This window comes from Narcine bancroftii, chromosome 3, assembly GCF_036971445.1.
Source record: "Narcine bancroftii isolate sNarBan1 chromosome 3, sNarBan1.hap1, whole genome shotgun sequence".
Taxonomy (NCBI): Eukaryota; Metazoa; Chordata; class Chondrichthyes; order Torpediniformes; family Narcinidae; genus Narcine; species Narcine bancroftii.
Window position 1 is genome coordinate 257,279,266 of NC_091471.1, and position 18,430 is coordinate 257,297,695.

Sequence of the window (18,430 nt, forward strand, 5' to 3'; positions counted from 1 at the left end):
CCTTGTCTGAAACATGTGGGTACACAGATATATACACAAACTTATCTGCAACATGTAGGTACACAGATATATATTCACAGACTTATCTGAAACATGTAGGTACACAAATAAATACACAGCCTTATGTGAAACATGTAGGTACACAGATATATACACAGACTTATCTGAAACATATAGGTACACAGATAAATACACGGCCTTATCTGAAACATGTAGGTACACAGATATATACACAGCCTTGTCTGAAACATGTGGGTACACAGATATACACACAAACTTATCTGCAACATGTAGGTACACAGATATATATTCACAGCCTTATCTGAAACATGTAGGTACACAAATATATACACAGCCTTATGTGAAACATGTAGGTACACGGATATATACACAGCCTTATCTGAAACATATAGTGCACAGATATATACACAGCCATATCTGAAACATGTAGGTACACAGATATATAAACAGCCTTATCTGAAACATATAGTGCACAGATATATACACAGCCTTATCTGAAACATGTAGGTGCACAGATATATATTCACAGCCTTATCTGCAGCATGTAGGTACACAGATAAATACACAACCTTATCTGAAAAATATAGGTACACAGACATATACACAACCTTATCTGAAACATATAGGGACACAGATAAATACACAACCTTATCTGCAACATTTAGGTACACAGATATATACACAGCCTTGTCTGAAACATGTCTTTTTCTTAGTCTCTTTGGCTTGGCTTCGCGGACGAAGATTTATGGAGGGGGTAAAAAAGTCCACGTCAGCTGCAGGCTCGTTTGTGGCTGACCAGTCCGATGCGGGACAGGCAGACACGATTGCAGCGGTTGCAAGGGAAAATTGGTTGGTTGGGGTTGGGTGTTGGGTTTTTCCTCCTTTGCCTTTTGTCAGTGAGGTGGGCTCTGCGGTCTTCTTCAAAGGAGGCTGCTGCCCGCCAAACTGTGAGGCGCCAAGATGCACGGTTTGAGGCGTTATCAGCCCACTGGCGGTGGTCAATGTGGCAGGCACCAAGAGATTTCTTTAGGCAGTCCTTGTACCTTTTCTTTGGTGCACCTCTGTCACGGTGGCCAGTGGAGAGCTCGCCATATAATACGATCTTGGGAAGGCGATAGTCCTCCATTCTGGAGACGTGACCCATCCAGCGCAGCTGGATCTTCAGCAGCGTGGACTCGATGCTGTCGACCTCTGCCATCTCGAGTACCTCGACGTTAGGGGTGTGAGCGCTCCAATGGATGTTGAGGATGGAGCGGAGACAACGCTGGTGGAAGCGTTCTAGGAGCCGTAGGTGGTGCCGGTAGAGGACCCATGATTCGGAGCCGAACAGGAGTGTGGGTATGACAACGGCTCTGTATACGCTTATCTTTGTGAGGTTTTTCAGTTGGTTGTTTTTCCAGACTCTTTTGTGTAGTCTTCCAAAGGCGCTATTTGCCTTGGCGAGTCTGTTGTCTATCTCATTGTCGATCCTTGCATCTGATGAAATGGTGCAGCCGAGATAGGTAAACTGGTTGACCGTTTTGAGTTTTGTGTGCCCGATGGAGATGTGGGGGGGCTGGTAGTCATGGTGGGGAGCTGGCTGATGGAGGACCTCAGTTTTCTTCAGGCTGACTTCCAGGCCAAACATTTTGGCAGTTTCCGCAAAGCAGGACGTCAAGTGCTGAAGAGCTGGCTCTGAATGGGCAACTAAAGCGGCATCATCTGCAAAGAGTAGTTCACGGACAAGTTTCTCTTGTGTCTTGGTGTGAGCTTGCAGGCGCCTCAGATTGAAGAGACTGCCATCCGTGCGGTACCGGATGTAAACAGCGTCTTCATTGTTGGGGTCTTTCATGGCTTGGTTCAGCATCATGCTGAAGAAGATTGAAAAGAGAGTTGGTGCGAGAACACAGCCTTGCTTCACGCCATTGTTAATGGAGAAGGGTTCAGAGAGCTCATTGCTGTATCTGACCCGACCTTGTTGGTTTTCGTGCAGTTGGATAATCATGTTGAGGAACTTTGGGGGACATCCGATGCGCTCTAGTATTTGCCAAAGCCCTTTCCTGCTCACGGTGTCGAAGGCTTTGGTGAGGTCAACAAAGGTGATGTAGAGTCCTTTGTTTTGTTCTCTGCACTTTTCTTGGAGCTGTCTGAGGGCAAAGACCATGTCAGTGGTTCCTCTGTTTGCGCGAAAGCCGCACTGTGATTCTGGGAGAATATTCTCAGCGACACTAGGTATTATTCTATTTAGTAGAATCCTAGCGAAGATTTTGCCTGCAATGGAGAGCAACGTGATTCCCCTGTAGTTTGAGCAGTCTGATTTCTCGCCTTTGTTTTTGTACAGGGTGATGATGGTGGCATCACGAAGATCCTGAGGCAGTTTACCTTGGTCCCAACAAAGCTTGAAAAACTCATGCAGTTTGGCATGCAGAGTTTTGCCGCCAGCCTTCCAGACTTCTGGGGGGATTCCATCCATACCTGCTGCTTTGCCACTTTTCAGTTGTTCGATTGCCTTATATGTCTCATCCAGGGTGGGAACCTCATCCAGCTCTAGCCTTAGGGGCTGTTGAGGGAGCTGGAGCAGGGCGGAATCTTGGACTGAGCGGTTGGTACTGAAAAGAGATTGGAAGTGTTCTGACCATCGGTTGAGGATGGAGATCTTGTCGCTGAGGAGGACTTTGCCGTCTGAGCTGCGCAGCGGGCTTTGGACTTGGGGTGAGGGGCCGTACACAGCCTTTAGAGCCTCGTAGAAACCCCTGAAGTCGCCAATGTCCGCGCTGAGCTGTGTTCGTTTGGCGAGGCTAGTCCACCACTCATTTTGGATCTCCCGGAGTTTGCGCTGAAGATGGCTTTGTCTGAAACATGTAGGTACACAGATATATACACAGCCTTATCTGAAACATGTAGGTACACAGATAAATACACAGCCTTATCTGAAACATGTAGGTACACAGATATATACACAGCCTTATCTGCAACATATAGGTACACAGATAAATACACAACTTTATATGCAACATGTAGGTACACAGATATATACACAGCCTTATCTGAAACATATAGTGCACAGATATATACACAGCCTTATCTGAAACATGTAGGTGCACAGATATATATTCACAGCCTTATCTGCAGCATGTAGGTACACGGATAAATACACAACCTTATCTGAAACATATAGGGACACAGATAAATACACAACCTTATCTGCAACATTTAGGTACACAGATATATACACTGCCTTATCTGCAACATATAGGTACTCAGATAGATACACAACTTTATATGCAACATGTAGGTACACAGATATATACACAGCCTTATCTGAAACATATGGGACACAGATAAATACACAACCTTATCTGCAACATTTAGGTACACAGATAAATACACAACTTTATCTGCAACATGTAGGTACACAGATATATACACAGCTTTATCTGAAACATGTAGGTACACAGATATATACACAGCTTTATCTGAAACATGTAAGTACATATATAAATACACAGCCATATCTGAAACATGTAGGTACACAGATATATACACAGCTTTATCTGAAACATGTAGGTACACAAATATATACACAGCTTTATCTGAAATATGTAGGTACACAGATATATACACAGCCATATCTGAAACATGTAGGTACACAGATAAATACACAGCCTTACGTACACAGATATATACACAGCCATATCTGAAACATGTAGGTACACAGATAAATACACAGCCTTATCTGAAACATGTAGGTACACAGATATATACACAGCCTTATCTGAAACATGTAGGTTAACAGATATATACACAGCCTAATATGAAACATGTAGGTACACAGATATATACACAGCCTTATCTGAAACATATAGGTACACAGATATATACACAGCCTTATCTGAAACATATAGGTACACAGATAAATACACAACTTTATCTGCAACATGTAGGTACACAGATATATACACTCCCTTATCTGAAACATGTAGGTACACAGATATATACACAGCTTTATCTGAAACATGTAGGTACACTAATATATACACAGCTTTATCTGAAACATGTAAGTACACAGATAAATACACAGCCATATCGAAACATGTAGGTATACAGACATATACACAGCCTTATCTGAAACATATAGGTACACAGATATATACACAGCTTTATCTGAAACATGTAGGTACACAGATATATACACAGCTTTATCTGAAACATGTAAGTACACAGATAAATACACAGCCATATCTGAAACATGTAGGTACACAGACATATACACAGCCTTATCTGAAACATGTAGGTACACAGATATATATTACAGCCTTATCTGAAACGTGTAGGTACACAGATATATACACAGCCTTATCTGAAACATATAGGTACACAGATATATACACAGCCTTACCTGAGACATGTAGGTACACAGATATATACACAGCCTTATCTGAAACATATAGGTACACAGATATATATTCACAGCCTTATCTGAAACATGTAGGTACACAGATAAATACACAACTTTATCTGCAACATGTAGGTACACAGATATATATTCACAGCCTTATCTGAAACATATAGGTACACAGATATATACACAGTCTTATCTGAAACATGTAGGTAGATAGATATATACACAGCCTTATCTGAAACATATAGGTACACAGATAAATACACAATTTTATCTGCAACATGTAGGTACACAGATATATACACAGCCTTATCTGAAACATTAAGGTACACAGATATATACACAGCCTTATCTGAAACATATAGGTACACAGATATATACACAGCCTTATCTGAAACATGTAGGTAAACAGATATAGCTAAACCCCTCCTAAATAGAAGAAAGGTAAAAATCCGTACCAACAGTTCAATGAATGAAGTGGGTCGTGGCGCAGAAGTCATGCTCTTGTTTCGTATCTTTTTTATTTTCCTTTATGTTACTTTGGGTTTATATTTGGTTCCTTTAAGAGTCGGTGACTCAATAGATTGTTGGTTCTTCATATTTGTTTAATTTACATAATCTTTTTCTTGTGTGATTAGGTGGGAAGGGAGTGGGGTGGGTGTGAGATAATAGGTCTCTGAATGTAATATATAAATTGTTGAGAGAGATTTTATTGTTGTTTTGGATTTGTGTGATACTTTGAAAATCAAAAAGAGAATATTTTAAAAGGATGTGTGAGGTAACTGGAAGACCTTCAAAGGTGAAATTTTAAGAGTACAGAGTTTGTATGTTCCCGTCAGGATTAAAGGCAAAATTAGAGGTTGGTATTTAAATTGGGGGAACTATCCCATAAGCTTGTAAATCAAAAGCCAAAATAGCATACGTTACAGACCCCGCCTTCACAATTCCCCTGGCATGCCTTGCCCGATTGGCAGCATAGACTCACCACAGGTACATGTAGGAAAGTATACAGGTGAGAAGGAAAAAAACAGAGTACTCAACCTCGTGGCAACAGGTCAAACATAGGCAAGGCAACCTCCAACCGGATGGCGTTAACATTGACTGCTCCAGTTTCCCTTAAACTCTCCCATTCTTCTTCCCCCTGCCACTTTCCCCCAGTGCTCTTCCTGTCCCCACTTTCCCTTTTCCCTATCTCCTTTCATAGAGCCAGATTAATTCTCACGTTTGCTCTTAGCGTATCCAATTAATGCATTTTAACTGTTGGTCTGGACACTTCCCTCGCCATTCTTCAGTCTTTATTCCATTGCTGTTACAGCACTAGTGATTGGGACCAGGGTTCAAATCCAGCTCTGTCTGTAAGGAGTTTTTACGTTTTCCCCATGTCTGGGTAGGTTTTCCCTGGCCGCTATGGTTTCTTCCCACTCTTCAAAACGTACTGCAGGTTGTAGGTTAATTGGGTGTAATTGGGCAGCATAGACTCAAGGGCTGAAAGGGCCATTTATCATGCTGTATGTCTAAATTTTTAAAGCTAGAATTTACATTTTAAAACATTTAAAAATTAAAATTTTAAAATTACAGGCCTGCAATGTCGGTAATGTATCTTTACCTCCTATGGATACTGAGAGGCCAGCAGGGGTTCCTCCAGCATTTCTGTGTGTTTTTACTGCAATCACAGCGTCTGAAGATTTTAGTGCTTCACTTCATCTCGACTACCACTCCTCCTCTCTCAGTTGATCGGTGCTCTTCCATATTGAGCATCAGCTGAAAGTAGCAAGGCCACAGTGCCATATTCACTCCATGGACATGGCGTTGCGTGGGACTACCATCATTCTAATTGGATGGATTAAGTACAAACCTGAAGCAGGAGAATTGTATTCCACCACAATCTGCTCCTTGTAATCCAGTATATCCCTTACCCTCGACACTAGCTCAGTTAAGAATGTAGAATGGTCAACCAGGATGAACATCCGACGCATCTCAAAGTGAGATCTCAACTAGAACTTGATAAAGGTGCAACAAAGCATTGCATGTGCCTTGCAAAAGATATTAGCTCCCACAGTTAACAAATCAGCTCAAAGCTCAGTAATACTGAGAATTCAAATCTGGAGTGGAGATGGGCAAGTAATCAGTTATACGGAGAAGCCAGCTCCAAGGTTGTCTCCATGTATTGTGGTAATGGTGCCCTTCATTTTAAAGTCATAGGTGAAGAATTTGGAACCACTTTCATGCAGGGTGATTGAGTGGTTCATCCAGCTTGGCTTTTCCTCTTTCTAGAATGAGATCAAAGAGGAAAACGCTCCGATGGTGATGCTCATTCTGCTGACAAAGAGAGATGCTTGTGAATCAACTCAGCTTCAGGACACCGATTGGAGTCATCGACCCAAACATCTTCTTCTGCATCATCAATGATTTTCTTTCCATCATGAGGTTCAGAAAAATAGACATTCACTCATTATTCTAGTTTTGACTCAGAAAATGAGACTGAATGACATGGGCTGAAAAGTGGTAAAAGTACCACTCGCATCACATGTGCCTGTCGGTGATAAATCCCTAAAAAAACATTCAACCAACTCAATTGCCATCCATTGGCAGAATGATCCCAGAATTTCCAAGTATCCTGGGCGGAAGGTCACCAACAACCAGAAACTGAAACTGGATCATACATAAAAATTCTACCACCACAGGTCAGAGGCAAGTAGCTCACCTCCTGAAGCTCCAAAACCATCCAGAAGACACATCAGGAACATGATAGAGTACTCTCAGTTTGCATGGATGAGAGCAGATATGGCCACATACAAGGAGCAGAGACTCATCCAGGTCAAAGTTAAGTGATGAAGGATGAGAGGTGATTTAATAGGGGGTTATATAAGATTATGAGGGGCTTAAATAGGGTGGACAATCTATTTAATTTTCCTGGGGCGACAGTAGCTATTATCAGAGGACATTTGTTTAAGGTACTTTAAGTTAAGGTTATACCCACACCAGCTTGTTGTACCTTCACTCTTATTTAGGAGAGATGTCAGAGGTAAGTTTCTTTTTACTCAAGAGAGTGGTGGGTGCCTGGAATGCATGGCTGTGGTTGCTGGTGTAATAATCAGGACATTCAAAAGACCCTTACATAGGCACATGAATGTAAGTAAAATAGAGTGTGTTAAGGAAGGGTTTGGTTGTGTAGTAGGTTTACATAGGTGACATAGAGGGTGTGTTAAGGAAGGGTTTGGTTGTGGAGTAGGTTTACATAGGTGACATAGAGGGTGTGTTAAGGAAGGGTTTGGTTGTGGAGTAGGTTTACATAGGTGACATGGCATCATGGGCTGAAGGGCTTGTACTGTACTGGAATGTTCTAAAGTTGCCTACTTGATCAACACCACCCTAACAATCCTTCCCTATCTCCAAAGTGCATCCACGAGAGATGAAGTTCCCTCTCCAAATCACTCGCCATCTTGACATGCCACTAAATATTGCTGATCCATCATTGTCGTTGGGTCTCGTTCCTGACCCTCCCCTACCCACCAAAAGTTTGGGCGTCACTTTAGCAAGATGATTCCAGCAGATGGATCTCACCACCAGTTCTCTAGGACATTTGGTGATGGGCAGTAAATGTTGACAGCAACACCACATTCTTAAAAATGAATAAAACTTGTTGTTTCCTGCATAATCAAAGGCATCTGCTCCTGCAACAAAACACTTCTGTTACTGATGAGTAGTTTTGGACATGTGTATCCCAAAAAAAATCAGCCAAATTCTTCTCTTCTCCACCAAGTGACCACACAAGTGGCAGCCACTGAAGAAATTACAGAAGAGCTCTTGACCTCTCCCTTGATATATTTTTCCCAGTGCCGAATCTCCATCAGACTTGATCCAAACCATATTACTAAAAGAATCTCCTGCTTGTACGTATTTTTGTGCCTCAATATTCTGCCATTTCTATAGTCTCCAATGTTTGACTGCTTAATGAGTCAGGGAAGAGCCACATCAGCCTGGTCGCACCCAACTACTGATTTAATTGTTCCCCTGATGGGGTAATCCCCCGAGAGCAAATAAGTAAAGGAATGCTAGAAATATGTTCAGATAGCATCTGCAGCTGGAGTAACAGAAGTACAAAAGTAAAACCCCTGGTATCCAGCACCTATCTGGATTTTTTGGTCACATAAGATTGCGTGTTGCATGGATTGGTGAACTAACTGTCAAGTGCATCAATTTTAAACCTGTTTCTTTTAAATATTTGCTTGATTTTTTTTTTGCCAGTTGCTTGAATTCTGGATTACAGCGGTTTTGACGTTAATAATTTGTTTTTTATTATAAACTGATGGCATCATTTCCTGAAGTATTAACCCTGTACCTTTCTTAGTGATCTTTCTTGAGTATTTGTGGTGTTTCATGTTTTATTTCAGACTACAGGAACAGTAGCTGTGCTACTAAACAGGCAGCACAGTGAAACTAGGCTCACAGCACCAGCAGCCTGGGTTGGATCCAGACCTCTTGTAGTGTCTGGGGAGTTAGCACATTTTCCCTTTGACCGGTTAGGTCCACGCCTCCCTCCACATCCTCCCACATCCCAAAAATGTGCTGGTCGCTAGGTTGATTGGATAATGTTAACAACCCCTTGTGTTTCGGTAAGTGGTAGAATCTGGGGGCAGTTGATGGGAACATGGAGGAAATAAAAATACAGTAAAAACCCCTGATATCCGGCACCTATAGGGATTGGTTGATGCTGGATAAGTATATTTTCCGGTTGCTTGAGACTTTCTCTTACAATGCCCAACTAATAAACCTGCAATAAGAATAAACAGTTGGTTCGTCCCCCTCCACGGAGCCACCCAAAAGACAAACAATAGCATTATAGATAATTAACCCCCTGCCCCAAGTCTACAGATAAAGCCTCTTGCCAGACCAACCCTTACTGAGCAGGGATAAGAAGACACTTTAATGGCGAGTGGCATCAACCAGCCCTTCATCCTGGGCGATGCCATTGCTGTTTCACACAACTTTATTCAAACAGCCGCTAAGACCAAGGCACTCCGCTGGCTGAATATTTACTCCTTTCTTCACCAATGATTTACTTTTACTTTTACAATTTAAAACTTGCATATTTTTTTACCTATTATTTTATTCTTATTTGTTTTAATGTGTTTTATTTATTTTCCTTGAATTTTTTGCTGGTTGCTTGAACTCCTGATACTAGGAGTTTTACTATTATTGAATTAATGCAGACTAGTATTAATGGGTGCTTGATGGTTAGACCTGGCTCAATGGGCTGAAGGGCATGTTTCTATGCTGTGAGTCTCTGACACTAACCTGCTCTGAAACTAACCTGCTCTGAAAACTATGATCAACTGCATAAGATATAATTTAATGTCCTCTCTGTTATCTGAGTTTCCATACCGAAGCATGATGCGAAAACGCTGATCTTTTCAGCTGTAGAATACTTGCGCCCAATTCAGATATAGAGGTGAGCTTTTGAACAATTGACTTTTATCTTCAAAACTGGAATTGGCAGGCAGGTATCTGAAAGGCAGTTGCAAAGTAATATCATTCAAGTCAAGGGAAGCGAGGAGTTGAACTTGTGCACATCAAGGGAGTATGGACACTACTGACACTAACATTGAAGAGCCTGACCATTATTCAAGGCAAAGACTGATGGGGCAATGGGAGTGAAGACATTTTGGTGTTTAATAGATCATGGGATTACGGTGGTCTGATTTCTGTTAATTATTGCAGAGGTAGAGGGTATTACAGTTGTGAGATTCCACAGCATGGATTCCCTCACCTTGTGATTAGTATGCGTCTGTCTATCTTTTGACCCTCACTTCCTGATATGGACCAATAAGGATGGCTGATATATGGAATTTGATTTGGTGCATATCCTCAATTTTGTAGCTACAGTGAAATTCAAGGGATTTTAGTTTATTTTGTGGTTTAACTTTGAGGTGTAGAGTTCTTGGAATTCTCTTCGTGGAAGTAAATATAATTTGCAGTAATTTTACAAAATCTTGATGTCTCCTGCCTTTGGAACTGGATTAATCTTTCTTGTCTTCTCTGAGTTGCTGTGATCTGCATTGCACAATTTGATGCATTGGCTTCAACTCTCTCCAACATCACTTCATGGTTTTCCAGTGGAATTGATCAAATACTCTTTAATTCTGCAGGATCTCACACTCATCTGTATTTGGATCTGTTGCAGAGTGACACAATGGGCAAGCAAGCTGTATTCATATTCACAGCTGCTGCTTTAATTCACTGGTACAAGATTCTTTGGGAATCTGTCACATCAATGCTTTAAAAGATCACCATAGTCTGCTACATGACTTGTGGTTCTACATTTGGTTGTTTAAAGACATTCCTAGCTAGAGCAATTGCATGAGATTTGGGACAAAGACTCGATGTGGGTTTTTAAATAAATATTTAAGAAATTCTGATTTATTGGAATCTGCATTGAAATTATTGATCCTGAAGGCCAGCAGCTGTGTAAATGATGACATTTGAACAAAGTGAAATATTTTTGTTCTTTTATTGCAGTGAAAGATTACTTAGAAAAAGCAAGAGAGGAGTTCTTACAGAAATGGGAATCCCCAGCACAGGTAAGTCACAGATCTATTTCCAGAGAGCTAAACATAGGTAGGTCATGTGTTTTCCAATCATCCAGATACACAAAAAGCAAATTAAATTTAAGAAATCAATTTTCTGTTGTAATGAGTAATGAAAGAAGAGATTAGAGTCAATATTTGTATGTAATGCTTGATACCAAACCCAATTCTCACTTTCTCGTGGCTTATTGGCTAGTGTTGTCATCATCTGGGCATTATTCCCTCCTGACAAACCTCAGAAGGCACTTGCCTCAAGAAATCTGTATCCATGTAGTTTGTGGTCATATTGTAGAGGTACTTGGTCTCCTAAAGCCAAGAGTGTACTGGAGCAGGACTTCCATTCACTAGGGGACACAACCTCAAGATTCAGGGGAATAGATTTAAGATGGAGATGAGGAAAAACTGTTTTTTCTCAGAGAGCCATGAATCTGTGGAATTCTCTGCCCAGGGAAGCAGTTGAGGCTACTTCATTTAACCTATTTAAAATTCAGTTAGATGATTTTTATATAAAAAAGGAATTAAGGCATATGGGGAAAAGGCAGATGGATGGAGTTGAGTCAATGATCAGATCAGCTATTATCTTATTGAATGGCGGAGCAGGCTCGATGGGCCAAATGGCCTATTCCTGCTCCTATTTCTGATGTTCACTGAACTACCCCAGATCAGTTCATGGGAGGAAAGTTTAGGGGAGACATCGGAGGTAAGAATTTTACATAGAGAATTGAGGGTGCCTGGAATGCATTGTGGTGGTGGAGGCTGGGACAATAAGGGCAGTTAAGAGACTCTTGGACAGGTACATGGATGAAAGAAAAATCCAGGATTATGAGGTAGGGTGGGAGGGTATCTGGCACCTATAGGGATTGATAGATGCCAGATAAGTGTTTTTCCAGTTGCTTGAGACTTACAATGCCTAACCAGTACACCTGCATTAAGAATAAACAGTTTAAAAGACAAAAATACTGTACTTACACTGAACAAACTGCACTTGCATGAATATATAAACCTTAAAGCATTTTACTTTATTTTCAATCACATTCTTTGAAAACATTTAACTGTCACTGCCTCTGCAGGTTCCTCCCCCTCCACGGAGACGCCTCAAAGATGAACAATAACATTATAGATAATTAAACACCCCCCACCCCCAGCCAAGTTTACAGATTAAACCTTACTAATATACTTGATAATATACTAATAAAGATAAACGCTCTTGCTAAGCAGGGATAAAGAGTCACCCCAACGACAAGTGGCATCAACTAGCTCTTCAGCCTGGCCATTTTATTCAAACAGATGCTGTGAGCAAAGCATGACCAAAGCTCTCCGTTGGCTGTAGATTTACCTCCATCTTCCCCAAAGGTTTATATGTTGCTCGATTTATTTTTTTACCTGTTGTTTGAGGTTGCTGTTGGTTGAATTCCAGAAAACTGGTTTTTACTGTGTATAGGTCAGAACAGCATCATGGGCCTATACTGTGCTGTAATGTTCTATGTCTAAACCATCCTTGAACAAATCCATTTACACAAGAGGGGAGAAGGGAAGGCATCACCCCATGAATTTTGCTACCAGGATACCTCTCCTCCATGGCACCAAAATTCGGGGGTTCCATTTGATGTATTTCATCTAAGTTTTGAAGAGGAAGAATTGAGTGCTTCATTATTGATGGGGTTTTCAAATTTTACTGAGTTTGTGTGAAATTGTGTCTGTGTTCCCTGCAAAAGAAAAAACCCTTGCATTTATGTTGAATTTTCATGACTACCAAACAGCCTCATTCTATATTAGGGAGACATTTGGCAGCCAAGTGAGTTTCACTCCAGCAGCAAATTTATGTACAGCAGTGATATACTTGACCAGATAATTTTATTTGTGATTTTGAATGCAGAATTATTAGCTGAAGTACCCGCTCAGAACTCTCAGTCTTCAAATAGTCTGTTTAGATTTTTTTATATATACTAGAGAGGAATAAGGAAAAAGCTTATTTTCATCAAAGAACCTCTGCCACTGCAGCACTCTTGATAAAACTATGTAAGCCCAAGTGAGGTTTGAATTCTCTCACCTCCTGATTTAAAGGCAAGAAGGCTTCCATTTCAAGGCTGTCATCGTAAGGAATTCAGCTTTACAATAGCATGCCTCTTTGCACTCAACTACTTATACACCAACCAGAGAAGACAGGATTTCCTGGGAAGTTCATAGGGCAGCATTGTTAGCATAATGCTGTTAGAGCGCCAGCAACCCACTTTTGAATCCAGCACTGTCTATAAGGAGTTTGTACTGCGACAGATTATATTTTATATTGTATAGAGATACGTTTTAAAGGAAATAAATTGTGGCAGCTTTTTTTTAGTTTAGGTCACAAACAAACACTTCAAAACAGATCTCATTTAAAATACCGGAGCTCTGCTCAAGCCAGTCATTCCAGGCTCCGGGTGTCTTTGCACAAACTTTGAAGAATGCCTTTAAAGGCTTCACAAGTAGGTGTTAATTGAACATGCTGTAGAGTAATGTAGGGTCATGTAGTTTTTCACTGAGAGGGAAAGAAAATTCAGTTCTACAGTTCAGCAACAACAGCTGGGACTGGAACATGACAAGCTGGCAAGCTTGTGGAAAAACCCCATTTTGAAGATGGGTTGTGAGTTCTTAGTTCAGCCTGGTCAAAGCCCTTGTGGTCCATACAAAAGGAGAGGAGTGGCTGCATAATGTTTCCCTTGATTGATTGAAGCCAGCACCTGTTGGCTTTGAAGGAAAGAAAGGTTATCATCTGGAAAACCCTGAGGGGGCAAGTTTCTTCAGCAAAACACTGAGGTGGCTGATTGAAAGGAATCAGTGTAGGTGTCCACGAACAACAAATCTCTTTCTGAAAACCAACAAGAACCTTCCTGAATGGTAACCATTTACCTTGCAAGCACCAAAGCCTGGTGAAATTCATAAATATTAAATTCTGTGCACAGTATAAGAATTGCCTGCAACCAGTGAACTTGGAGGAATGAGATGTGAGATTGGACTGTGAATTGAAGAACTTTTTGTCTTGGTGAATTTCTATTGCTGCTGGGTTTTGGAGTCCTCTGGGCTCATAACAATATGTTCTCCCCATGTCTACATGGGTTTTCTCTGGGCGCTCCTGTTTCCTCCCACACTTCAAAACGTACATGGCTTGCAGGTCAATTGGGCAGCATGGGCTCATGGCCTGGAAGGGCCTTTTACCATGCTGTATGTCTAAATTTTTTTAAAATCCCAACAGTCCTATATTCTAAGAGCTGTCCATCATTCTCAGCAGGCTAAAGTGGTACAAAGAATTTCCAATATTTCCTAATTTTTTTGGCTGCATCTACAGCTTTTTGCTGTGCAATTTACGACCAGTTCTATTGGGATTTTTATGCACAGATGCTACCTGTCCTGCAAGACTTTCTGAACTTACACACACGTGTGCTTGGAATTAGAAGGGGGTTGTTAAGTTAATAGTAATGTTATCCGGTAACGCACGGATGGCAGTCTCTTCAATCTGAGGCACCTGCAAGCTCACACCAAGACACAAGAGAAACTTGTCCGTGAACTACTCTTTGCAGACGATGCCGCTTTAGTTGCCCATTCAGAGCCAGCTCTTCAGCGCTTGACGTCCTGCTTTGCGGAAACTGCCAAAATGTTTGGCCTGGAAGTCAGCCTGAAGAAAACTGAGGTCCTCCATCAGCCAGCTCCCCACCATGACTACCAGCCCCCCCACATCTCCATCGGGCACACAAAACTCAAAACGGTCAACCAGTTTACCTATCTCGGCTGCACCATTTCATCAGATGCAAGGATCGACAATGAGATAGACAACAGACTCGCCAAGGCAAATAGCGCCTTTGGAAGACTACACAAAAGAGTCTGGAAAAACAACCAACTGAAAAACCTCACAAAGATAAGCGTATACAGAGCCGTTGTCATACCCACACTCCTGTTCGGCTCCGAATCATGGGTCCTCTACCGGCACCACCTACGGCTCCTAGAACGCTTCCACCAGCGTTGTCTCCGCTCCATCCTCAACATCCATTGGAGCGCTTTCATCCCTAACGTCGAAGTACTCGAGATGGCAGAGGTCGACAGCATCGAGTCCACGCTGCTGAAGATCCAGCTGCGCTGGATGGGTCACGTCTCCAGAATGGAGGACCATCGCCTTCCCAAGATCGTGTTATATGGCGAGCTCTCCACTGGCCACCGTGACAGAGGTGCACCAAAGAAAAGGTACAAGGACTGCCTAAAGAAATCTCTTGGTGCCTGTCACATTGACCACCGCCAGTGGGCTGATAACGCCTCAAACCGTGCATCTTGGCGCCTCACAGTTTGGCGGGCAGCAACCTCCTTTGAAGGAGGCAGAGCCCACCTCACTGACAAAAGGCAAAGGAGGAAAAACCCAACACCCAACCCCAACCAACCAATTTTCCCCTGCAACCGCTGCAACCGTGTCTGCCTGTCCCACATCGGACTTGTCAGCCACAAACGAGCCTGCAGCTGACGTGGACTTTTTACCCCCTCCATAAATCTTCGTCCGCGAAGCCAAGCCAAAGAAAGAAGAATGTTATCCCAACTCTCTGCCTTCTCTTAGTTAACCATTTCTCTATCCAAGCTTTTACATTTCCTCTAAATACATGCATTTTTATCTTTTGTGAGGCATTATGCAGAATACCTGGAAATTCAACTGTACAACGTTCATCTGCTCCCCTCTATCCACTGCACATGTTATATCCTCAAAAAACTTCAGCCCCTCCTGAATCCATGCTGTGTCAACCTGTTGGGACAATTTCTATCCAGACGAGTGGACTAAAGGTAGTTAATTTACCTGGACCTGATGAAAGAAATGGCAGAAGTTCAAGCAGACAACGAGAAGCTCTGTTTTCACTGCTACCATCAGGAAAGAGATATAGATGCCACAAGACTCGCAGGTTCAGGAACAGCTGCTATCCCTCTACCATCAGACTCTTCAACAACAAATTCAATCAGGGGCATATTTAAGGATTTTTACTTTTGCACTATATTGATTTTTTATGATAGCTTCTAGCATTTTCCCATCTACAGACATTAAGCATTAGATTTCCTGTCTTCTAATCCACCAGGACCTGCCCAGAGTCCAGAGAAGCATAGTAATGTATCTCAAAGTTCAGATTTATTGTCAGAGAATATGCAGGCAAAACAGAATTTTACCTTAATAGTAGAAAAAAAACTGTACTCAATGTACACGTGTAAAGAAATAAAGAAATCTAAACAAACTGATTGCAACACAAAGAAGAAAAAATTAATAAAGTGCAAAAGTAAGAATCCTTGAACATGTCCCTGATTGAGTTTTGTTGTTGACGAGGGGTGGCAGCTGTTCCTGAACCTGGTGGTGTGAGTCTTGTGGCACCTATACCTCTTTCTTGAGGAAGCAGTGAAAGCAGAGCTTCTCGCTTTTCGAGATCTGCTTGAACTTCTGCCATTTCCTGAAATGCCTTTCATCGGGGAAATTAACTATCTTTAGTCCACTAATTTGCTTAGCTACCTCTTCAGGTCATCACCTCCTTAACATTAATTTGTGGCACTGTGTTCAAGGCCTTGGTTATTTCTGCTTTATCCTTAATTAATTCCCCCTTCTCAACTTCTCAGGGACCTGTGCTTACTTGAACCACTCTTTTCTGCTTTATATATTTATATTTTGTGCTAATTTATTTTCATAATCTATCATTACTGTAGCGGTTAGTGCAATACTGTTACAGTGCCAGCTACCTGAGTTCAAATCCAGCATTGTCTATAAGAAGTTTGAATGTTCTCCCCATGTCTGTGTGGGCTTTCCCCGGATGCTCCAGTTTCCTCCCACCCTTCAAAATGTACCGGGCATGTAGGTCAATTGGATGTAATTGGGCGGCATGGGCTCGTGCACAGGAAGAGCCTGTTACCGTGCTGTACGTCTGTATCTAGTCAAGTCAAGGTTATTGTCATCTGATTGTAGAACCCGTCGAAATAGCGTTCTCTGGTCCTCGGTGCAAAACACACAGACACACAACCAGACATAACGCCCACACAGACAAACAATACAGATGCAGGACAAGTATTATATCTATACAAATAAATTAATTAATATTATCTGTGTATATAAATAAATAATGATGTATGTATGCCTATTGATTTTTTTTAAAGTTTTTTGTCACTTTTAAAGTTTTTTTTTTCGTTTGCCGATACTAATAGCTCCTCTGAATGGATGTGCTTTTAATTTGATGCCTTCCTTTATTTTCTTAGTTATACATGGCTAGATCTCCCTAGCCTCACTGTCCTGGTTTTAAAATGAAATATACTTTTGTTGAGCATTGTGAAAAAGCTCTTTTAAAGCTCTGAGCTGTCCCAGTGCAAAGACTCTGTTCACAGTCGACATCAGCTGCCTACAATCTAGACAATACAGTTCAGACAATTATTACAGTTTAGACATCACATTTTACTAAAAAATATGACATGGTTTAAACATTTACATATCAGACGAACATATCAAAGAAAGTTTCTGCCAGAACCTGATCACCCATCGGGAGCCAAAATGCAATGGTCTTAAAATGCATGCAAATCAGGTTGATGACTGAATGTAAGCTATACCAACTTTTTATTAGCCAAGAGCAATCTTAAGGAGCTACTAATATTTTTTTAATAGGAATAACCATCAGAATGGAGTGAATCAAATGGGAAGAGCCAAGTATTGCTTTTGTCTTAAGTAAGATCCATAAAGAATACCATATATACCATATGCATGTAATAGTCAAATTTTGTGAACCTATTTTTTTAGGGTAAAAATTAAGGGGTCCATTATTGTATGCATACTTCTTTTGGACCTACATCGTTCAGGGCATTGGGGACCTCAGATGGGAGGGCGGGTGGATGGGACCAGGTGGTAGGTGCATGGTCGGGGCATCGGGAGCTCAGATGGGTGGGTGGGTGGCCAGGGCCTTACCGAGGGATGCTGGTTGGGATATCGGGAGCTCTGGTGGATGGATGGCAAGGACATGGGTGAAGGACAGTGGTTGGTGAGTCAGAAGCTCAGTTGGGCAAACAGCTAGGGGATCGGGAGCTTGGATGGGCATGCAGCCAGGGCCTAGACAAGAGTCTGCAGTTAGGGGGTTGGGAGCTCAGATATGCAGGCAGCTAGGGCCTGGGTGAGGGATGGCAGTTGAGAACTCAGATAGGTGGGCAACTGGGGCCTGAGCAAGGGGTGCCATTCGGAGGCTCCAGTGGCCGGGTGGCCAGGGCCTGGGTGAGGTTTGGCAGTTGGGGTCTCCAGTGGGCGGGCGGCCAGGGCCTGGGCGAGGGATGGCATTCGGGGGTTCCAGGGAGGTTGACTATTAAATGCATACATACGGTAGTGCCCACTGCTACAAATATTATGTGCTAAATTTCAGACTTTGTTCAGCAAAGAGGCAGTAGCAGTCTGGTGGAAAGAAGCATGCCCAATTTTTTG

At 41.9% G+C, this 18,430-nt stretch overlaps 1 protein-coding gene across 19 annotated transcripts in view; it reads left to right on the forward strand.

Moving 5' to 3' along the window:
- Positions 1-18,430, forward strand: part of LOC138758568 (cAMP-dependent protein kinase catalytic subunit alpha-like) — a 361,343-nt gene that overhangs the window by 241,947 nt on the left and 100,966 nt on the right. For all 19 annotated transcript variants that reach the window (XM_069927682.1, XM_069927690.1, XM_069927679.1 and 16 more), the window contains one exon: positions 10,922-10,983. In XM_069927682.1, the coding sequence (XP_069783783.1) occupies positions 10,922-10,983 (62 nt within the window). The remainder of the gene's footprint in view (positions 1-10,921; positions 10,984-18,430) is intronic.